Source organism: Barbatula barbatula, assembly GCF_947034865.1.
Source record: "Barbatula barbatula genome assembly, chromosome: 19".
NCBI classification, from domain to species: domain Eukaryota; kingdom Metazoa; phylum Chordata; class Actinopteri; order Cypriniformes; family Nemacheilidae; genus Barbatula; species Barbatula barbatula.
Genome location: NC_136782.1, coordinates 21,500,926 through 21,525,720, shown reverse-complemented (window position 1 = coordinate 21,525,720; position 24,795 = coordinate 21,500,926). Strand labels below are relative to the sequence as shown.

The window sequence follows — 24,795 nt, the reverse complement described above, 5'->3', positions numbered from 1 at the left end:
ATATTTCAAAATGGGAGAAAAGTGCCGAGATGGGCAATTCCAACGTTATGGACGTGACATAAACATGCTCAGAGAACGAATTTGTTACGAATATATTGAACCATCTGTTTATATTTGACTAAACTCTTGTTGGTGGAGTCTAAACGTCAGGAAAATGTCAGTCTGTGAACAAATCTGCTATGTTAAAAAGGGAAATAAACATGTGACAAAAAAGGACGCCTTTTTATTGGAAATCAAATGCACAATCCTGAAGCAATAATACCCGATGATTGGAGAAGTGATGCCTCTTTATAGAACATCAAAACGTGCCTTTGTTAAAATTTTCATGTGTCCATTTATGAGGAATATGAGGCGTTACGGATGTGACAATCCTGAAAATGGCTCTTACCTGACTGTGAAAAATCATGCTCTAAAAATAAAACAAATCCTTTACAAATGTGAAGAGAGATCTCACATGGGGATTTGAAACATCAAATGTTAATATCTGTGCTGTTACCGTAGTAAAAACCGTTAGTAAAATCTAATTTTGTCATGGTAAGGTTGACATTTTCACGGAAAAATATTGTGCATTTCAATGAATGTTAATCAAACTGCAGCTGGTGTGTTTTGATTTAAGCCATAACAAATCCAAAAATACAGCGAACTTACACAATAAAAACATGATAACATAATAAAACACATGATTTCTGAAAAGTTCTCTCATTTTGGAAACAAACTCTTTATTAATTATTCTCAGTTGAAGTTAACGTGTGTTTTTGATTAAAAAGGAAATTCAATCAAAGTGTTCCAGTTTAGATAAATAGCATAACCTTGTATGTACAAGAAACAAATGCATTGTGGATTTCCAGTTTGTTTTCAACCGAATAAAACCAAATCTGGAATGTTGGGCAATTTAGGACCTAAAAAGTCATTTGAATTTACTCTTGTCTACGTATGCAAATATTACAGACAAAACTTTTGTGATATATGCGTGTGGCTACATGGATATTTTAAATCTTTTTTTAAGAAGAATGTGAATGCTTAAAGACCTAAATCCAACACATTTCTGAAAACCAGAAAATGCCTGATGCTGGGTTCACACCAAACGCGTACAATCATGTTCCACACTTTTTATAACTCGTGGGGAAAGTTCGTTTTTTTCGCGTGAGTGACCCAAACTGACAAATATTTTCAACTAGCACGGAAGATGAGATTGACGCTCGAGTTTGCATCTAGTTGCGTCTTTGCATTGACTGCATGTTATTGACTCTGCGTTTGGTGTGAACCCAGCATTAGTGGCGATTCAGATAAAACCGTGCGGGAAACGAGAGCCACGCTGCCGTCTCACTCTGAAAAGTAGAAATATTTCCATCTAGATTTCTGTGACCGTATGTGTGTCCAGATCGCTCCCTATTTGCGCACTTCTGCCGTGTTTTTACATTTAAAATAATGAACTAGCCCACACCAAACACACGAAATGTGAATCGCCCCTTAATGTGGTAAAAATGATATTACTGAGAGTGGATTTAGGTAGAGAGGGAAGCAAATCAATACAATGATGTAAGCGCTTAGAGGGTCTGTCTGCGGGGGGTCAGGGACCCTGGAGGACAAGGCAACCGTATAAAAGGAAAAGAGTGAGAGAAGGGACCTCATTACAGGTCTCCCATGTCCCCTCTACTATTGAGTTTGAGCAGCTTACGTGAGGATGATCTGTTCCCCACACATACACTCCCACACATGGACAGGAGGTGGGGGCAGCTTAGCACGGAGCGCTGGGGCAGGATTTAGAGATCTCAGGAGATTTTGACGAGAAAGGAAAGCGGGGAATAGAAAAAGCTGGAAAGAAGCGATTGGCGGGCGTACAGAGGAACGGGGGCTTACAGCATAGCACAGATCTCAGTCAGAGAACATTACCATTCCAAAACGACCAACATCTGTTCTATTACAGACACAAAGGGTGAGAAAAACTGAGATATAGCGTGGAGGTCAGTGCTCCTCCAGCCCATTTATTATCTTTAAATTATTTAAGTTGATGTGTTTGATTTTGAAACATTAAATGTGATAGTAGAAATAATAGCAAAGGCCGAGCTATGCCGAGAAAATGTCGATGGCCAGGAACACAAACACAGATCATTACTATACGGTTTATTATGGTTTCAAAGCAACATCATAAACAAAAGTCAATTACATTAGCTAGTATAACATGGTCAACTTGTCAAAAAACGAGTTGGACGTGTGACGTAGTATTTCTGTGCTCGATTCCGTTTTGTGACAAATTTTCTTAGTCCCTTATTGGACAATTCTCAGTAGGTGAAACTGAGTCATATGTCTGTCTTTTATAAATGTGATCAAACTAAAGAGTCTACTGATATTTGAAGGGTACAATACTGTTCTGTAAGTACTAAAGATTATCATGAGATATGCAGAAACTTTCTGGGTTACGGCCACTTTAAAGTCCCAGTGAAATGAAAAATGACAACATCTATTTTTTTAATGAAATATTGCGGCATTTATTGTAAATAGTTTACCAGTGTGGGTCATTATCTTTTTAAAATTAATGTACACTTTATCTTTATTTAAAATCTGAAAATCTACATCCGTCCTGTAATGACTATTCATCTTAAATGACGTATGTTAGGTGGGATGGGTGGAGCATCCGTTGTAAGCTGAAAGTCACGCCCACTATTTTTCTCACACAAAATTCCATTTCACTCAGAAATGCATCAAAGTACGGAAGTAAAAACAATTGCAACTTCCGGTTCACGGGGACTTTAAGCTCTTCGGTAACATGGTGATTTTGAACGCATTATAACAAAATGTGACCCTTACCTGCCGCTTGAAGCACTTGCTGGAGTCGCGTTTTGGCATGTTCCGCAGGTGTCTGAAATGAGAGTAAAAGTATTCACAAACTGCTTAACATTTAATCGTTTGAACATAAGATGGAGGGTAAAAAAGGTTTGAGCACTTTTATGACACAATCACATCTTCAGTCACACAACGATCAGCATGAGTGTAAACCACGCATGAGGACAGAACTTTACAGTTCTTCGATCAAACTTGAAAGATATCACTTTGTAAAAATGTAATCTCGGGTGACAGTGGAGAAATATAATGATTGTTTTAAAGGAAAACTGACACTCTGCTGTGTCTTAGGATGCGTTGATGCATAAGTCGCACTTTTCAAAGTCATCATCTGATTGGTTAAATTCCAAAGCATTTTTCAGGAGACGTGCTTGTCACATTCATTAATGGTCCGCCTGGAACACGAAGCCGTCTGATCGAAGAAGTAAGATGTCGTGTCTACATATTTTGCAATAAGTATTCATCATGATCGACTAAACGCTAAATTCAAAAAATTTCGCGAGATTCACAGCATAAACTCATAAATGTTGTTGCTGTTAACTTTTGACACGTTCGTAAATGTACACGGTCTGTTACTTTGGGGTCATTTCCACGCCTTTAAACTAGACGTGGCACAAAACTAAACATGATTGGTTGCTTTACCTGGAAGTCATATGGCCTCTTGGCGGCCAAACTTCCCAGTCCGAAAACTGGGACAGGCGACTGCACCAGGCCCCGCCCACGATGGGGCCCCACGGCAAGGAAAAATATGAATATGATGATACAAAAGAATTGAAATCTTGAATTGATTTTAGAGTTGTAGTTGTTTTTTGAAGTATTTGTATATGCAAGTTATATTGTTTTTGTCTTCGCACAGCAGAGTAGACATTTTAAAAGTTAAAGAATCTTTAATTAGTGTAAAGTAAGCTCGGTACATGATTTTCAAGGAAAATAATACATTTTCAGTCTCAGAAAATGTTATATTAATATTTAGACACTGTATATCGTCCCAATATATCGGTTATCGGCTTCCAAAGTTTCAGAATTACTGTTATCGGACAAAAATGACATATCGGTGCACCCCTACTTTAAACTATTTAGGCGCTATAATAGCAGACGCTATTATCCAAAGCGACTTATTAAGTAGGGGAAAACAATAGAAGCAATTTGTGCAACTAAAGAGCAATATTGACATGTTGTATAGATTGACACGTCTAGTATAGATTGACAGCTTCTTGCTGTGGAACACGGCTCAAACGTGCTGCTGTCACTGATGTAAATCACCGAACAAAAGAAAAGTAGCTCTAATGAGGATTCTTCTGTATTTTGTGTATTTAGCAGTAAAGACTGTAAAATGTTTGAAAACTTTATTTGTTTTCTGCATATTTCCTACCAGTTAGACAGATCCAGGTGAACGAGAGGCTTGTTTTTCAGCAAATCACGGTGACGAAAGCTCCCACCCAGAGGAGGCAGTGTCCTATTGGATGAAAAGGAAAAATGCTGTGTTCGTCTTGGGAACTTACGCCTGCGTCATTTGCCGGAAAAACAAGCCATTCGTTCACCTTGATCTGAAGGATAATTTCTCTTTAACAAATGCATCGATTCACTTCAGAAGACCTTTGTTAAGACCACAGAGCCTCGTCGAGCAGTTATTTGATCATTGGAGGCACTTTTTGGAGCTTCAAAAAGTCGATGCCCATTCACTCCCATTCTATCCTTGGAAGTCAAATGGTACATGATATTATAACTCCGAATGCCAGGTTGCAAAGGGTTATTTTTAAGCATTTGAGCGCATTATAAACTGCATGGATAGTGTGGACTTAGTTATAGTGTCTGCAAAACGACAAGATACAAAGCAATACTTAAAACAAGGAATAATTTTTAAATAACACAGTACAACGGCAATATTGGTATGTAAAATTATCACATTACCAAATATCACTTGGATTTTCACAGTGACAGGTTATTCTTCCAGCCAACCCCTTTATCAATATCTTTTATATATTGCTTTTTCCTAAGGAGGTATGGTGGAAACGAGAAAAGTTGTAAGTTATTTTTTCATCTAAATAAAGCAACAATAAACTCACAGCAGAGTGCATGCATTACAAGCGCATTTCACATCTCATTGGACTTCTTCAACCTCAATAACAATTTTTCATTTGTTACATTTTTTATTTCAACCACTGCCCTTCTCTTTAACCAAAATAAGTAAATAAATAAATATTTCCTTTTAGAAAATGCAATATTCTGTTTTTAATATCTGGGTCTATAAGATCAGGGCAGAGATGGGCTCCAGTGCAATAAGTTTATTTATATATTTATAACAAATCCTGCATATCAGGAGGCCTGGGTTGAGCGTCTATAAAACATAATGTTGTGTATGGATATACTTTTTTATATATAATCTCAATACGAAATCTGAGGCCTTTTACAATGTGCCATACTTCAAGATGGCGCTAACAGCATTTGGGAAAGCGAAGGCTGTTCATCTTCGTGTCTCCAGCAGGCATTGCCGCTGCATAATAATAAGCTTTCCTGCTCCAAAATGTTATTTAGCTGTCTAACGCTCATTTCTCAAACTTCACCGGTTTTACAATTTCCAAAACTTTTATTTCCTTCATTATTGCCAACGAGATTTCATTATGTATTTAAAATGTAAACAAGCTTGAGTGATGACAGCAGAGGATTAACCGCCGCCACACTCTCCTTCAAACACACAATCCACAGAAAGAAACCCACATACGAGCGAGGCTAGAATGGAAAGCGGTTGCATTAATTGAACGGTCTGACACACACGTTTATGTACTCGTAAATGTGTGTGTGTTTCGTGGGGGGGGACTGAGGGTTGGGTTGCACTCAACACACATAAATCATATAGAAGAAAAATGAGAAAATGTGCCAGCTAACTCATCTCCTCGCCATCCCGAGAAAATGAAATTCACTGAAATACCTATCAAAACTGCAATCATCAGGAGATACAATCGCCTTTGCTCTATCTGCACTTTCCGATTTAATTTCCTTTATGCCCTTGACATTTGGAGATACCATTTAGATTATGCGTATATGCAGTAAAGGACCATTTCACTCGACTCGATGTACAAGGCTCTCGGACTAAATGTAATAACTAAATAATGTTGTTTTTAATTTTTTGTACATTCCAGTTGCGTGACCTATGCAAAAAGGAGATAATCGAAGAGATAAAAGGCCGGGATCTCAAAAGCAGGCATTTGTTTTTTCATGCAATAACACAATGTCTGAGCAGATTTGGGGTGTGATTTTACCATCAATAAACCGAGGAAGACAAAGGCCCATGGCAAACATCCCCTGCACCCCAAGACATGTCCAATCTGAAGAAATCATTAGCGTAATAAGCATGTTAATCAGTTCTCAAATGATATTCGCATAGCTCCTCTGCTTTCATTTAGCTGACAGACTGCAAACCGTTATCGGCAAAAGATCCGGAGAGAGGGAGGGAGGAGTGAGAGCGTAAAACAGGAGCTTCAGATGAACGCTGAAGGCGATGCCTAGACTCTATTGATTTCTAAACCCCTGATATTCACGTGTTCTGCCAAACAACTTGATGACGTGATAAGATATCTATAATTTAACACCAAAATATCTTTCACCAGAGCGTTTACTCTCAACAACAGTTTACTAATATCAACAATAAATAATAAATGAAACTGACAAAGCAAAAAAAAGAAAACGTCCTGAAAATAGGGATGTAACTATATGATCGATATCGTGTTATCGCAATAGGGCAATTCCATTTCTTTAAAATAAAGGTTTTCCAACGGTTTTTACTACGGTAACAGCACAGATATTAACATGCGGTGGTTCAAATATCCATTTGAGATCTCTCCTTACATTTTGAAAGCATTTGTTTTATTTTAGTGCATGATTTTTCATAGTAAGGAAAGAGCCATTTTCAAGATCCTCATAAAGAGACACATAAAAATTAAAATAAAGTCACTATTTGATGTTCTCTAAAGAGGCATCTCTTCTCCATTCATCGGGTATTATTGCTTCAGTATTGTGCGTTTTATTTCACAGAAATCCTTCCTAAAAAAAACCTTTTTATGTCAAGTCCATAATGCAAAATGTCACGTCAATAAGGTTGGAATTGCCCAATAGCAAAATTGTCTCGATATTACCGTGGTCACATGACGATAGGTCTTCCGGGCCTAACATTGATTAAATTAGAAAAAAGAATAGATCTGGTTCATCTATTTTATTTTATAAAAATAAGGATTTTAGGCCATTTGACCCGTCTCGTACTGTAACTCAAACCTCTAAGCAAAATTTCGAGGATCAAGAAAAGAGGCACGTTTCCCAATCATCATTTTTAATACTGCAATAAACAGTATACCCAGGAATATCATGTTTTTACATCCCTACCGGCAAATTATTTTTTTAACTTGAAATACCTGAACTATCCTTTGAGAGGGTAAAACATGCGTAAAGATCAACTGGTGTGATGGCACAAATCTGCACTAATATGAAGTCTTATCGCCGCCCTGATGATTGTCTTTTGTATCGTGTGTTTTTTTCACACCGTCGTACTGCAGCCTGTTACACCTCAACTGGGATTTAGATCTTTCTGAGAAAAAGACAGATAAAGAAGAACAGAAGAAAAACAGCATGCTGCTTTTACAGGCTAAAAACTATTTCCGAACATCCAGACAGCTTGTAATTTGAAGGCGTTTATGGCTCATGTTTACTAGGGAACGGGTGAATATTTAAGGGAAACTAGGGGGCACAAACGCCTAAAAAAGAGACTGCTTTTATTTACAGTTCATCAGCTTGAATTCTAATAAAATATTTCATCACCTGGTGTCTGACAAGTGGCATGTAATCTAACGCCTTTTATCAAATCAACAATAAATTCTAGGCTCAATATTCGCATATGGAAATTTTTCTGGCAATTTGGAGTTGATCATAGGCAAACATATCACACACCTGCATATTTTACTGGAGCTACTGCCCTCATCTCAATTGATGAAAACCAATGTGTGTAGACATTTTTTGAAGTAATATAGTATTAAATATATATTTTATGGTCTCAAATCCACTCCTGCCTCTAAACCTAACCATGACAATTTCTTTAAAATATGTACAGTATAAAAACATGAAGTCGTAAGTGAAATTTTAATTCCAAAATGAGATGAAATCATGTTTTTTTATTGTGCATTCCAATTAATATCAATCAAACTACAGTTGGTTTGTTTTGATCTAAGCCATAATAAATAAAAAATACAGCTTACTAACACAATAAAAATATAATGATAAAATGTTAAAAACTGAGTTATTTTATTTTGTAAACTTTGTATCAATTATTTATTTTAAAAACCTGTTGTGAAGTGTATATTTTGAGTGTTTAAGGAGCGCATCAGCGTCGGTGTTGCTGCTAAAGGTGACTGCGTGCGCAGGATGGAGATGGAGATCCCAGAATGAAGGTTTCGATTTGGTTCTGTTCCTCACAGTCGAATGGATTCTGAAGATATGGATTACATCTGACGTATAAAATTTATTATATTTGTAATTATTTAGCATTTTTGGTGCTTATTTAATGGTTCTACTTCTTGTCCCACGACAAACAAAGCAAATGTTAAATAATAAGTAAATGTTAAACGATCGCAGAGATGTCATTTATTTTCTTGTTTCTTCTAAATGAGTTGGCAGCTGAATTCACACAGAACTAAATGTTATTTCATATCAAGCAAACTTAAAGAAATGCACCTGAAAACATAATGCCATTGATATGACAAATAAGTACAATAGAATAAAATGTTAATGCCGCGATCACGATATTCATAAGGATTCATTTGTAAGTCAGTAAGTTGTTCATACGTAAATCAAGTTTATGTGTCGTCAATACGTCAGTATTGTGCGTTTAACAGTTTGTGCAAATGCAGGTAAATGTGCGTTTTGTAGAGCCACATTTTACACAAAATAATTCTCATGAGATCACGTTGGTACAGGTACAGAATGTACGCTGTACAGAGATAAGATAAGCGCCAAAATTAGATAGGTTTGTTCAAGATAATGTGCAAAAGTGTACAAATATATCAAGACGCAGAAGAAGAAGGACATATTAAAGATTTCCTGTAGCTCAGTGGTAAGAGCATGATGCTAACAATGCCAAGGTCGTGGGTTTGATCTCAGAGATTGCACATACTTAGAAATAAATGTAAAAGATAATGCAACGTACGTCGCATGGGATAAAAGCATCTGCCAAATGCATAAGTGTAAATGTATATTAGAGACAAACTGTACATTACATTTCTGAAAGTTAGATAAAACATGTTTTGATTTACATTTTTCTTTGTATTTCTTTGTAAACTTTGTGATTTATTACAAGTCACATTAGAAATAAACTACCAGACATTACTTACTAGACATGGTCAGAATTTGGGGGCAAAATGTTGATCGGTTATATAGTCATGATGGAACATTTGAAAAGTTTCAAACATTGTTGGAAATAAATGAGAAGAACTCTGTGATAATGATCTGATATCAGAATATAAGCATGATATAGTTGATTATGGAGGTCTGGATCGAGGTCAGGCGTGTAGAGTGGTCTGGAAAGTGCTGGACATGTCTTTAATATTCACAGTTTGAAGCGGTAATGGCTCAGGAAGGTCGGTGTACATTCAAAAAGTCAGGACCCCACTGTGACCCCTCTCCATTATTCATCCCAAAGAAAAAAAGTGGAAACCACCCTTCCACGACAGGAGGAAAAAAGCACCCTTTAATTCCAGTGCATGGCACTCTGACCTCATATTAAAAAGACCGAGGGAATGTCGGACGGTCCATTTTTAAACACTCCCTTGGGCTCATTTCAAGCGCCACAGGCGCACCTTACATCCAGAGATATTACAGGAAGGAAGCGTATTGAAGACACAGTGATCTTTCTACATGTGTCTGGAGGTAATGTGTGCTGGATATTAAACTGTTTGAAAATACACTGGCTTATTTGTCAACTGCACTACTCGTTGGTATATTTTACACACATTTCATTCCCACGACGTTATAATATTGAATCAAAAGAGTAACAGGTTAAATTACTTAACAACCAACTTGGATACAAATAGAAAAGAATTAAGCAAAAACTGAAAGGAGAAAGAAGCAGACGTACCAGATGATCTGATCCAGATTTGCTTCCTTTTCCCCTGCAAATAAAGAACACAATTATTATTATTGAAATACTGGTAAACACATTCACTAACTGTCACATCAAACCTTTCTTTTTTATTTATGTTTGTTGGTTTTTGCTTTGTGTGTAAATCTAAAAATGTATACCGCAAACATGGAAACAGGAACAATTTCCTGCATTTACAGAATTTTGTGGTTATTTTTTTCCTGGTGAAAAAGCCCTGAATTGTACTTTTTTGTTTACAAAAAAAATTTAATACAGTAAAAAATCGTAAAATTACAGAAAAAGATAGCAAATTTACAAGAAAGATTTTTTCAACAAGATTTTTTTTTTTAATGTTTTAAAAATGCGGTCAACAGGTATAAAATTAAAAAAATTAATATATATCCATATATCCTTTCATTTTTCAGGGGAAATTTGTTTTTATGGTATATTTCTGTTTTTCAAGTTTTCTTTTTAACAGTGTCTTTTTTGGAAGAGCATAAAGGCCAAGTAAAAAATTATAAAATGGTCACTGTACAAAAACAACCACCGAGCTGGATTCATGTCAAATAAAAGGTGGCAGAGCAGATAAAACAAAAGAAACAATACATATGTTTGAATACAGAATATAGTTAGTCTGCCGCATCCGAATGATCATTTGGTTTCCTTTTATATTAAGGTTCACAAATTCATCATGAACGTGCTTATTACAATGCATATTGGTCGTATGTTAGTATGTATAAAGCACATATCAATGCCAATATAAAGAGTGAGAATTGGTCCCTATTCTAAAGTGCGAGCCATCATTTATCAGATTTATCATATTTGTTCACATTATAGTTTGTTCTCCTCTAAACCTCTGTACTGTAAGTTTGAAGAAAAGCACCTGCCAAATGCATAACTGTAAATATACTGATAATAAAGATGATGATCGCTTGTGCGCTTGAAAACAGAGAGACGTTTGTAAGCATCTTAACATATTACGTATAATGTTGAACACAAACAGGACAGGTATCCAGAAACCCAAACTGGGACGAGTCTCTGACTCTGAGGAGTTAAGCTTCTTAATCCTTTAATGAAGAACAGTTAGCAGGAAGGAATTACTCACAAGTGGTGAGGTTTCTCTCTCTCTTCACCTCATAACTTCAATCCCCTCTCGCTACTACTGTCTATTTGTACATGATTGTATTTTCTAATTGTGTTGGTGTCTCTGTGGCACATTTCTGGGCTGAAAATGGTCCGATTTAATCCGATCTTTCAAACCGTATCACAACGCTGCTGAATGTAGAAACAGGACAACAGTTTTGACAAATCAATATAAAACTGCATTGAACTGACATCAGCGAGTACATGTTCACATCTTCATTTGGTTCACACTCCATCCTTTCTTGTTTTTTCTTTACTGACGCTATCCTTTTCTGGGAAACACTTACTAAGTGTTTTTGTGTTGTTTTGTACTACAAATAATTAAGAATTATAAAAAAAACAAAGTGCCCAAAGATATTTAGGTTCTTTTTAAGGATACAAATATAAAAATACAACAACTTCATGGTAAAAGAAGAAGCAAAAAACCTCCCAATGGGGTGAGAAAATGAAACTTGAATTAGGTAAATGTATTATTATTCTCACCCTATTGGCAGATTTTTACCAAACTTACTTAATTCTTAAATTATTTTTCATAAAACAAGAATCAATATCTTGTGTCACTTTTCTCGTCAAGTAATTGTATATTGATTTCAGAAGTTTAGATATAATATAGATGGACAAAAATGCTTAGTAAGAATGAGGTGGATCACAGATTTCCTCCCCCCCCCATCCCCTCCGTCTATTGGTTCTCCCTGAACACCAAAACGATTTCTGAATTATGCCGCAATATGAAATAATTAATATACTCGCCATGATTGATGTTTTGCATGAGCCCAATATTAGATTATCAATCAACTCTGGTTTAATGTAATAATATTGAAAATGTGTTGCGGTTGTTGGGCTGTTTTACAGTTTACAGTTCTGTCAGTGCAGATAATGGTGACACTATAGAGAGTGAGAGACAGAGAGAGAGAAAGTCAGAGAGATGGATGTCTTGGCTGTATATTGTTTTAATGGACGGGGGAAGAATGGTTCAAATACAAAAAGAATTCTCCTGGGTTTGGCGTTCAAGTATAGCGAGTGATTTTCTGTGACTGTTCAGGATGCGTGTCGCAGCAGTAAATCACAAATGTACAGCAGGAGCTGCAACTGACTTCTCTTGAACTTCATTTCCTTTTCTTCAAAAATCATGCGTTATTTAGCTGTATTTTTTTAGTTATTATGGCTTTAAATGAAAACAAACTGCAGTAAAAAAACATGATTTTGAGATTTCAATTTGGAACCAAACTCAATATGGTTCACATAAATACAGTTGTTTACATCTTAAGTGAATGTAAACAGAACGTGTATCAGTGCATTATATCCTCATAGACCATCCTTCATTTTCTCATAAGTGCATATTTAATTCGTACAGTAAAGAGAGTGATTGATTTTTACCTGATTCATTTCCTCTCTTAAAATGCTCATTTCAATTTTATTCATTTGAATCTTTCTCATAATGTATTTGTCGTATTGTTTTTAATTAAGAGAAAAAATGAAATTGAATCCCAACGCCAGCCTTGCTTGGGCTTAAATGCTCTGTCATTCTACTTTCTTAATCAGTGGGAAACAATGTGGATTGTGATCCTGCTTTTATTTATTTTAGTTTTGTTTATCACATCCCTGTAAAGGAGCAAAAACAACAGACAGCCAGACACCTTTGAACAGACCAAAATATATCATGGTACGAGGAAAAAGATCAATATTGCAGTTTGTAGTAGAATGCTGTGCATTAGACATAAAGTCGTTTATTTAAATGTTACGATGATGATAATGATAATAATTAGTATCAATACTTTGGATTTTGTATTACTTCCTTGAATACTGTAAATGACAAAATAATCAGTTTTGGCTGAACAATGCTTTTATTATTCAAATAATTAAGAGAAAAACATCTTTCAAACTAACAAAGCAAATGAAGAAATAAATCAGTTAATGGATGGGGTCAGCACGGAGGACGGGAAAAAAGATTTCCTTCTCCCTGGCTTCCCGTAAGGAGGTCATTATTTATCTGTACTTAATTAAGTAAAAGAGGACAAACAAGTCAAAGTGTTAAAAGAGTCTGATGCAATGGGAGCCATTTGCTTACTAGTCAATAGTAGCAAATTGGAAATGTCCGACTAATCTGTCAATTGAAGGAAGCCCTGACTGATGCGTGCGATCCCGTTCTCCTTCTCTCCTTCATCTTGTTCTCTGCAACATGTACGACAAATGAACTGATGAATACGGATGTGCTCATGTTATATATATATATCCATGATTGTCAACATTTATATCTTTGGCAAATGAATTAGAGCTTTTCAATATCTGTAGAAAGTGATTTTATCCTGTGCAACAGGAATAACAAAACACAAGCGCGTGCACATGATGTTCAAAATCTTGCTCGACCATAAAATTATTAAAACACCAAAGTATACAAAAGACGCACCAAAGCTCTGAAAATACAACAGAGTTATGGTGTCAGAATATCAGATTTTCACTACATGCATCCACAACAGTTTTGATATTATTGCAATACAGTTTCTCACTCGAAGAAAAGATTTCTGCGGCTTCGTCAATTTACTTAAATCAACACAACTTTTGGGAGATTTGGTCACGACAGTTGTGTTGCGTTAACATAAAGTTACAATTGGGCAGAGGACTTATATTTCCCAGCATGCTTTTTTGAGAGTAATTCAATAAGTGTTATTTTATGCACTATTCAGTAAAAAGAAACACTTTTCAGTGTTGAATGTTCATTTATCTTTATGGTTTTGAATAGTTCATTATACTTTTTAGTTGTGTGGTACCATTGTTCAGAAAAGCGTTGCCTTTGGTTAGGTCGAGGGCGGTTAACATCCTTTATTTGCTATTCTGTTGATCCCTATTATAGTAATATCTTCTTATTGATGTTAAATGAAGTCATGTTGAATTAATGTTAAAAATGTGCTTTCATTAAATAATCTAATCGATAAAACCAATATAAAAAACAGATTTTATGTCAAATATGCATGTATACGACACAAATGAATTTAAGCAAGACTACTAAAAAAATGTAGTTCATACAACAAGATTATAAAGAATGGTCTCAAACAAATCAGATTTTGTTGGAGACACGTAATTCAATTTTGTGGAAAAGTTTTCCTTAATCTAATTAAGTTCATTCAACAACTTTTTTGTGTGTATGAAATCTGGAAAAATGATAATAATACCATTAATCAAATTCATCTTTTACTTTTTCCACATTCAAAATACAATTGTAGGGAGGAAGCGAGAGTTAAAATGTTAGAATACTGTCTGAGATGCTGACACTGGATTATTTACCATCTTAACAAAAGTGTGGTACTAACACAATATCAATAACCAGGGTAATTAATATCTCAGTCACTGTCAATATCTGACGTACCTTAACAAAGTGAATCAATTTGCTAACTATAAACCTAATGCACTGTAAACGGTTAGGAGGGATTCATTCGTTTCAGGGGGTTTATTAACATAACACTTGTAAATAAGGCTACATGGCTAGACTGAAGATAATCATGTGTAAAATATCCATTAAAGATAGACAATATGCATAAAGAATAAGTATGAATAGGCTATATGCATAAACACGCAGCGCTGTATTACAAACAGGTCTCTAGAGAGCGACTTATAAACGTCACTGGTGCTTCTCTCTTTCAGCTCGCTTCTGACTGATAACAATTACAAGTCGCACACGCTTTTTCTGATTTGAAATGTTGTAGTTTTATCACATCGTTCCAGGTTTAGAAATGTGTGAGAATAGGCCGACACCATTCACCTGACGCACACACAGAGTGAACTAAAGGCAAGAGGACACGGACACAATGAACTCAGAGAACGCTCTCAATTCGTTAGGAGGGAGAAAGGACACAAAAGCACTGATTCTAGGGATAAAAATTGCACAAATCCGTTGAAAATTATACTTCGGTGGACTTTCATTGTATTTATTGTTGTATTAAGAAAATATCAATAATCAGTAAGTCATATCACGTGAGGGAAGCACTGATTTGTACCACATCTAAAGAATATCAGCAAAGATTTCACTGCATCCAACAAAATGTGCAAAAAAACTCTACAGCTAAGAATCTAAAGCATTTTCCAGCTCAACCAGAATAATGTACACACATTTGTATGTCAGTATGCATGGCAAGTTTAAACACTATTCAACAATGTGAACTTTTTTAATGATGTTGCTTTGCAAATATTGACTAATGCACAAAGTGCTATACAAACAAAAGTGATCAGTTTTGGCGTTTGGCAACCCTACTGAAAAGCACAGCTAAAACCAACCTAGGTTCCAGCCTGACCAGCTCAAACCAGCTACATCCATCTAAAACCAGCCAACCAGTGTGACCAGTCCGGCCAAGTGTTCAGCTAGTTTTAGCTGGTGTGTTTCAGCCTGACCACATTTAGCGTCTTTTCCACACGCATATTAGTTATTTTAAATGAATGCATGGCAAGCGCACACAAATAGGGGGCGACGCGGTCGCATCTAGGCACGTCGGCGCCGCATCGAGATGGAAATAGTTCAACTTTTCAGAGTGTCGTGTGCATCGCGATGGTCAATTGAAGAGAGAAAGCTCAGGTTCTCCACATGGTTTTAGATGCTAAATGTGAATGGGGCGTTAGACTGGTTATAAAAGTTGTTGTTTTGTAGTAGGGAAGTGCTGAAATATTGTCTGGTGCTTGATTAAAAACGAGGATGGGTTTATGAAAACAGAAGATGATAATGAAACGTCTTTCAACCATTTGATCCACTCGTCAATGTCTCTTCCTTTCTCTCCGACAGAGAGATGACTGGAGAGCTATAAGGAGCACAGCAGAGAAGTAGACTCGGCCGCGCAATGAAACGGAGGACAAGGAAGTTGATTGTCATCTGCATATCACGCATTCACACTAGCAGAGAATTGAAATTGTGTTCCAGTGTGTGTATAGCGGTGTTGGCCTTTTCGATGTGACTGTTAAAGTGTTTAGAAAGGAGGGGAAAGCAAATGCACGTACGAAGCATGTCGGTTCTGTCAAGTTAATAGCCAAAGAACCACAAACAGTGGCGTACAGAAGGCATCATTTTAGTTTTGGCTGGGCCTGTGGCAAAAGTGAGCGGGCACTTTAACAAAAGTTTATTTCAAACAATATTTTTTGTAATTGAAAACCATTTTTGTATTGCAAAATACAAAACACACATCTCTGTCACCAACACGTATTTAACCCAGCATCAATTTAAAACACTCACACTTAGGTTCAAAGAGGACAAAAAAAAATCCAAAAGTCATCAAAATCTTACGTACATATTGTTTTCCCACTTTACTTATTTTCCGGCAGAATCAGTTTTTATGATAAACAAAATTTAATTCATTTTCATAATTTGAATATTTTAAAGTCCCCATGAACCGGAAGTTGCAATCGTTTCTACTGGCGTATTTTGACACAATTCTGAGTTAACAATTAGAAAAATTGAGGGCGTGGCTTTTGTCTTTCTCTGTGATTTGATGGGATGGATGTATTAAAACAGCCGTTGCAGTTTGAAATGGAACTAGCAGCAGACATACAGTTGAAGGGGAGGAGTTAACAGATGCTCCGCCCAAGCCGCCTAACTGTCATCATCTAAGATTAGCATTACAGGACGGAAGTACATTTTCAGATTATAATTGAAGAATATAAGGGAACACTAATTTTAAAAGAGAACGACCAACACTGACATTTGAAATAAACGCTGCAATACTTCATGAACAAATAGGCGTTGTCATTTTTTATTTCACTGGGTCTTTGAATCAAAGTTTGTTGACATGGTACATGGTTTTATATACATAACAAGCTGACTCAGGAGTACTTTCTTAAAGTGACAGGAGGCACATGTTTCATGTAGGCACAAAACCAATCTGTGGAGCATGAATTCCTGTTGGTTGCTTGGGGATCAAATATTTATTTCACTGACTGAAATGCAAATCAATTTATAAAATTTTTATACCGTTTCATCGGATGCGTGCGCGTCTGGCCTCCAGTTAACTTCTGGTTTGTGTTTTGCTACTAATATAAGCATTTATATTTTATTAAATTTATGTTAGTATTCTTTTGTATTATTATTTTATTGTTTAATAATTGTATTAAATAAACGATTTATTTTATTAAATAAACAATTTGTTGAATTGGTCCTATGGTTTGGACGCACTTAAAGAAAGCGTACGGTACATTGACATCTAGTGGTTGATCCTGGTATCGCAGTCTAAATTCAAAATATTGGAGAGACAAGTTTAGCCAAATAACGCTTCTTCTGGGTTTATTTTGCTTGTTATCAGAAATAATCTACAGGCGCTTTATTGTTTGTCAATAGAGTCAATGTGCAAAGTTCAGTCGGGGTCACAAAAGTGTAACGTTTGTTTATGTTCTTAAGATGACACGTCTATATAGGCCTAATGTTTTATTTCTCCGGGTGGTTGTTCTGTCTCTTATAGAAATGATAGACACTTCATGTCTTTGTAATCGGGCAAACTAACAAAATCAGCATGCGATCAAATCATTATTTTCAGTGTATTACAACTTTAGAATTTTCCAAACCTTAAAGCCTGTGTTTGTTTAAATGAGATATAAGATGCTTTTTTTATAAAAGCCTCTGCTATGTAGTGAATGTAAATGTATAGATATAGAAATGAATCTTAAAACGTACATCACGTGTCTATCAATGTCTTTCCCCTCATTATGTCTCTGTGTCTCTCTCTTCCTGTCAGTCCGACGAAGCTGACTAGAAGTAGACAGGCCTGCCAGCTTCTCATTTGAATAATCAATATGACACCTTGCTTGTCTGGGCCTAAAAGGGATCTGTGTGCAGAGAGAGTCTGTGTGTGTGTAAGGCCAGCTCTCAGTCATGGCCCTCTTTAACCTTAACTAGATTAGAACGATTATCTTCCCACACGCCCACCGCTGTACAGACAGGATAAGTGGTCACAAAGCCGTCTTTGTCAGAAGCCGAACACTGGGCCGAGGGGAGCTTGGCCGCCTGTGGGTTATCAAGGCTGGACGTGTGATTCTTATTCATATCTAAACCTGTCTTTATAAACATCTCTCCCGGTCCACTGCTTGAAGGAACAGTAAGACCCTCACTCTCTTTCCACAGGAGAAACTAACTGGGCAGCCATGTGTCATCTGTTCTAGGGGGTTTATACATGATGGCACGCTTGACCATAAACAGATGAAATAGTCAGGTTTAAATTCTGCATTCAGAAAGTCATGTGTAAATGTATACGGGTAAAGATGACCACATCAAAATAAACGAACAAAAGTGATTTTATGTCCAAAGAAAGCACTTTAAATGTCAGTCAAATGTCTACTTTGTGGTTTCAACAAAGTTTTGGAGAATAAAATGTCAAAACTTGGTTGAAATAATGTTACATTGTATATAACACAATATGCATGTACAAATTCAAACAACATGCTTATTCTAACTTAAATATATGAATATATGAAATATATGGTCCCAAAATGAGATAACAAAAATCATGGTTTTATTTATTGTGCATTCCAATTAATATCAATCAAACTGCAGTTGGTTTGTTTTGATTTAAGCCATAATAACAAAACTAAATACAGCTAACACACACAATAAAACAATAAAAACATGATCTATTTCTAAAACGCAGTTATCTCATTTTGGAAACAAACTCTTCATATAAAGGAATAAGGGAGCATACATTTATCTTGGGCTTTAAATGAGTAATAAATTCGGTAACACTTTACAATAAGCTGCTATTTATTAACAATAAGTTATACATTAGCTAAAATGAATTAACAATGAACAGCATTACTAATACAGCATTTATTATTACATTCATTCAAATCAAGCGGCATCACGGTTAACATTAGTTGATGCACCTTGAACTATCATGAACAACTGTATTGACTTCTATAAATCATGGAAAAATGGACGATATTAATTTCTTTGCTCGGAAAAACAAAAGTGCAATAAAAAATTTTTTTTGTACATCAACAATTTAAAGCAGTATTACACTTTGTCTTTGACCCATATATCACAGTAGATACGATATTTAAAAGGTTGAGTTGCATGATGAAAATAGGCCTGGCTTTCGGCCGTTCAGATGACAAAACATTTGTGCATTTTTAAGGCTTTCAGTTGATTGAAAAGTAAGACGGTCACGTGATCCGACTTGAAAATATTTTGACTGTACTTCTGTCCACACAACCTGACTTCTGTTTATGTCCAATGAGTTATGTTTTCTGGGCTGCTTTGCATTTGCTAGGGTGAGAAAGTCTCTGTTTGTCTGACTTACACGTATAGTTTATAAGGTGCATTACTGAAGTCGCTCTTTTTGAATTTGCCTCAAAATACCCTGTTTATACCACAACTTACTCTACTATACAATCCTAGCTTGAGTGCTGTCAGCGTGAAGAAAGAACAGAGAGATAGGCTCTTTCCCTGCGCTCACACCAGCTGTATATAACGCCTGTAAACAGGTGCAGGTCACTACTTAAGTAAGCAATATACAATTATTCAAAAATAGTTTTTCAATTTTAATTTCTGTAAATACAGTGAATGTATGACAACTAAACACATTGCACTGATGGTTTTATTTAACAAGAGAATGTCCTCTATGCTTAGAACACAGTTATGTGTGTTTCTGTAATGTCAGTCAAATAATCTAATAACGGTTCAGTATTGCAATTAAGGGCCATATAAGCGTTAATATTTTACTATATTATATAAATAATCTATGATAAAATAACTACAGAACCAGTGTAACTCATGAAAGTGTGTAAGATCAGTCACACAAACTATCCTAAACTCGGGGAACAATTGACCAGATCCCAGAATAACTGAATGAATACATGTTTTACACGATAAACGTTATAGAAAGTCTCTGGGATGCGGTGCTGGGACACGATCACAGGACTACACCGCTCTGGTCGTTCCTCACTATATAAAACTTCAGATCAGAGTTTTTTAACTTATTTGAGATTCAGAACAACATTGCAACTTTTCGACAGTGCACCAAGTAAAAAACAGTCGTAATCTTTACAAAGAGCAGAGATCAAACATCCATCCCTATCTGTAACCACGCCAGACGCTTTCATATGGATTCTGACTTCTCACATATGAGGTCAGGATGTGCAAATATACTGTAAAAGGCTTTTGTTAAACTCATTAGATTACATTTAGTGACATTTAAAGGGGAAGTTCACCTAAAGATCTACTTGGTGTGTGTTTTTACTCACTCACATGATGCTTAACATGTTTGGAGAACTCCTGGCGTCTTCGGAGCACAAATGAAGCACAAATGAAGATATTTAGGTGACAGCCGAGAGATTTCAAGGCCTCCTCATAGACATCATGGTGTCAGTTGTTGTCAGCGTCCAGAGAAGCACTAAAGACATGGTTACATTGGTCCATCTGCTCATAGTGGATCAGTTGAATGGTTTTGAAGCGATGAGAATGATTTATGTGCGAATACTGACTTTAATCAATATATTCCCCTCGTTCTTGTCAATGTATGGCGCGCGCTCACAAGAGCACTTCTTCTTCGTCTTCTTCTTGGACGAGAGCACTTTTCCACGTAGTGAGTCAGAGCACCGGCTTTCAATAGGGGCATAAACCTAATAAGCATTCATCAAAGTGCTCTAGTCCAAGAAGAAGACAAAGAAGAAGTGCAATCGTGAATGTCACCGAAATATCTTCATTTGTGCTCCAAAGACGCCGGAAGTTCTCTAAACATGTTTAACGTCATGTGTCCCCTTAAAGGGACAGTTCACCAAAAGATAATACTTATTACTCACCCTAAAGTTGTTCTTAACCTTTACAAAAGTTGTATTCAAAAATGTTTTGACTACCATAGTAGTCAAATGTGCTCCAGAACAGTTGGTTTTCCTAAATTCTTCAAAATATCTCATTCTGTATTCAACAGAACAAAATAATTGTACAATGTTTTTTTCTACTATGGCAGTCAATGATGCCCAAAAATCGCAGTTTCTAATATTCTAACATCTTTCTTTGTGCTTAACAGAACAAATACATTTATTCAGGTTTGGAACAACGTGAGGGCGAGTAAATCATGTCCGAACTTTCATTTTTGGGTGAACTGTCCCTTTAAGACTGAATGCGCTATTATACACCAAGGCAATGCGGCACCAGGCACGACGCAAGTGTTTCTTTTGCTAGTTTCATGTCAAGGTACCTAAAATGGACGTGAAAGTCATTTCATCTGATTTACTTAAGCTGTATTTGGACCAGAGGAAATTGGGGGAAAATTGGTAGGGAGCAGAACTTGGCATAAGCATCTGAAATGTCCATCATGCTTTCAATGGTTTACGTCTGTTTGTGTCATTGAAGATCCGTTTGATACAGAAATGATACAGAAAAAAAACATTAAAAGTATCCCAGGTTAAGACCTAAAGAAGCTTGTTAGTAAAACACCAATTGTACGTTACTGAAAATGTAAGTGATACATAACTTTATTATGTATAATGTATCATCATGTATAATTATTATTCATATTAAACATGTTATATAACATATTTTGATGCTTTAGAAAACATCATCATTCAAGTTCTCTTTTGTCTAAACACATTTGTTGTATGTAATACAATTATTTGGTCCAAGCATATTTATATTCTTATTAATGAACAATAACAAACTGAACATAATATATCTATTGGAATCATACAAACATACTATTTGAATTATTTAGAATAGGTCTTTCAAAAGTTAACATCAACACTGCAGTTTGGTGAGTGCTGTGAAACTCCTTCATAATTGATTGACCTCAGTCTGAATGGTAAACTTGGCATCGTCTATGTGAAAAACATTTTATACAGTGAGTGATATCAACAATCTGTCTGTGTCAACCATTTGTGTGTAAGTTTAAAAATTGCCTGTGTGCATGCAAGACGTTTACACAATGGCTGATCGAGGAATGGATTCTTGCACGATTGGAAGAAAAACAGGCATGAAGGAAAATTTAACTTTATGACTGAATGTACATAACTGCGATTTATGCAAGTACTAGTGTGTTGAAAAATCTACCTGATTTCACAAAAACAGAATTGTTTGATGTCAAAGCATCATGTCGATGTCTTTTTTTTCAAGCAACGAAAGTCTGTATTAGAGCACAAATGTGCAGATTAAAGAGAAAGAATACGAGATCAAGAGATCACTGTTTTTTAATAAAAACCTTTAATGTAAGCACTAAACATGAATGTGTGAATGAAAATAAATTGGTAATCAATAATTATCATAAGAAGGATGTCTGGGCAATATTTAAAGATAAACATGATTTATAGGAAGAGTTAGTCTTTTGTCATCATGAAATATAAAATCATAGACACCAAACGCCTAGTTTACTTCCCGTTGTTGTGTGGCTAGTCTCTAATAATATAACTATTTATATTTAATTTATTTCTCTTAATATCTATTATTCTTTTACTGTATAATAATTGTATTAAATAAAAGATTTGTTGAAATTTGCTGTGTGTTCATTTTATTAAATAAACAATTTGTTGAGTGAGTCCTGTAGTTCGTCGGTTTAAAAAGAAACGTATGTCACATTGACATCTAATGGTCGAGCTCGGTATCGCAGAGTCTAAATTCAAAATATTGGAGAGACAAGTTTAGCCAAGTAACGCTTCTTCTGGTTTTCTTTTGCTTGTTATCAGAAATAATCTACAGGCGATTTATAGTTTCTGAATGTGTACTGGAAGTTCAGTCGGGGTCACGAAAGTGTGCATGAGCAGTAACGCTTGTTTTTAAGTCGAAACCTTCTTCATCTTCTTTTGTATTTTGCAGAAGAAAGTAATGCATGTTTGGACCGGCACGAGGTTGGGTAAATGAAGAGTTCTAATATTTTGGTGAACGATCACTTTAATTTAATTGAGTAAATTTAACTTCTGTTATTCATTTTTTTCTTTAATTCTTACCTACCCTCCCTAAAAACCTGTTTAGCATCCGTTGAGTGTTCGCAAGATAGATTGGCCAAAAGGGGATGTGAACATTTCGACAAGCACATTTCCATAACGCTCCTAAATCCAGAAAGAAGATCCGGTTCCAATCAGTGTTTCCTTTGCTTGTCTGGACCATAAAAAGCGCAGACACATTTCAAGCCCATCAGGCGCAGCTCTGCGTGTGCATGCCCTCCTGTGAATAAGTTGTAAAGTGGGCTATATCGAGGCGGCGGTGATTAGATATGAGTTTGTTTTGGGTGGCGACTACACAGCTCAGCGTGAGGGGCAGATCATTCTAATTGGATTGCAGGATTTCATTTGATTTTTCCTGAGCTCCATCATCACGCTTCGGGGCTAGATATGGGTGTGCATGGGTGATTGTGGTTATGACAAGGTAAGTCACACACACCAATAAACTAATAAAACTTAACAAGGCCGTAAAACAACACTTCTGACTGCAATGATAAAATGCTCAAGTTAAAGCCCTGGACACAAGCGAGTCCAAGCTCTGTCCATAAGAAACTCCAGCCGTGTGTGTAAACATGATTTAACTACCACCTAATGGTTAACCAGATTACAGAGGCCTGTAATTGGATTGTTCCAGCTTTCTATCCCTCACATGGGGTGTTTCTATTGCGATTAGCAGTGGCCAGATTGCTTCTCAGACACATACAAAGACAATGTGTCCATGCGCAAATAACACACTTTAGCAATAAACTATGATTGAAATACATAAAATGGAGTTTTAATGATTCTTTTTGCTGCATTAGCCTACGTTAAAAAAAAAACATTCACACTGAGGATAACAAAGCTCTTGGGTTAAAATAAGGTATGACACGCTTGTGATCCAAAGAGTTTTATTAAAGATAGGAAGCATATGTTGCCTTTCCATGTATGTCAGGTAGATGTAGACTTTCTGTAATACGCCTTCAGGAACACTGTATGAATTCATTTATCCAACAGCACTGCATTCTATGAATTCACTTATTTACCAACAGCAAAAACAAATAAACATTCTGAAATAAAGTCACTGACGCACTTGGCTCAAAAAAACCTCACAACTGCACTTTTTTGGAGAAAAACGAAATTGTGCAAATGCTGCCTCAATGTAGAACATGACCACATTTTGCCATAATGCAAATGTTATTCTCGCAGGTGTGTGGACATTTGTTATTAAAATGAACATTTGATAATAGCGTTAGATGAGGACTTGGCTAATCAGTCTCATATAATAAATCCTCTCAGGTCGTATCACAGAAGATGATCCAAGGAACATCCCCAAACTCAATACCCTTCTCTAAACTCCAATTCTTTAAACAAGATAAAACATACAAAACATTTTGATACAAAGTAACTGAATAACTACTGAAAACATATTTTTAATAGGAGTGTGTAGTGTGGTCACTCTGGACTACAGTGTTTCCACTAAATTCATTTTACCGTGGCGGGCAGAAAAAAAATCCATTCTTTCATCATGAACGGTGCTCATTTAATGTTAAAACATACTTGTAATGCTTAAACGCTAAATCATTAGAAACATTAATGTTTAACAGTTAGTAAATCCAGATGTTACTTTCGTGTTTGTGGTGGGCAATATCCCACTTCCGAGGTGTCTTGAACGCAGTATTAAAATTAAGTGATGCCGTCACGTGCTAATTCACATATTTGTGACATCATCACGTCATTTTTGTACTGCGTTGAAGTCAAAGCACCACAGTTTCACAAAGTCCCGGCGGAAACACTGGAAAAGTTTGAATAAACTATGAACT

At 36.0% G+C, this 24,795-nt stretch overlaps 1 protein-coding gene across 4 annotated transcripts in view; it reads right to left on the bottom strand.

Moving 5' to 3' along the window:
* Positions 1–24,795, bottom strand: part of rsrc1 (arginine/serine-rich coiled-coil 1) — an 89,636-nt gene that overhangs the window by 36,674 nt on the left and 28,167 nt on the right. For all 4 annotated transcript variants that reach the window (XM_079480944.1, XM_079480943.1, XM_079480945.1 and 1 more), the window contains exons 5-6: positions 9,959–9,992; positions 2,809–2,860 (exon numbers count right to left, since the gene is read on the bottom strand). In XM_079480944.1, coding sequence (XP_079337070.1) covers positions 2,809–2,860; positions 9,959–9,992 — 86 coding nt within the window. The remainder of the gene's footprint in view (positions 1–2,808; positions 2,861–9,958; positions 9,993–24,795) is intronic.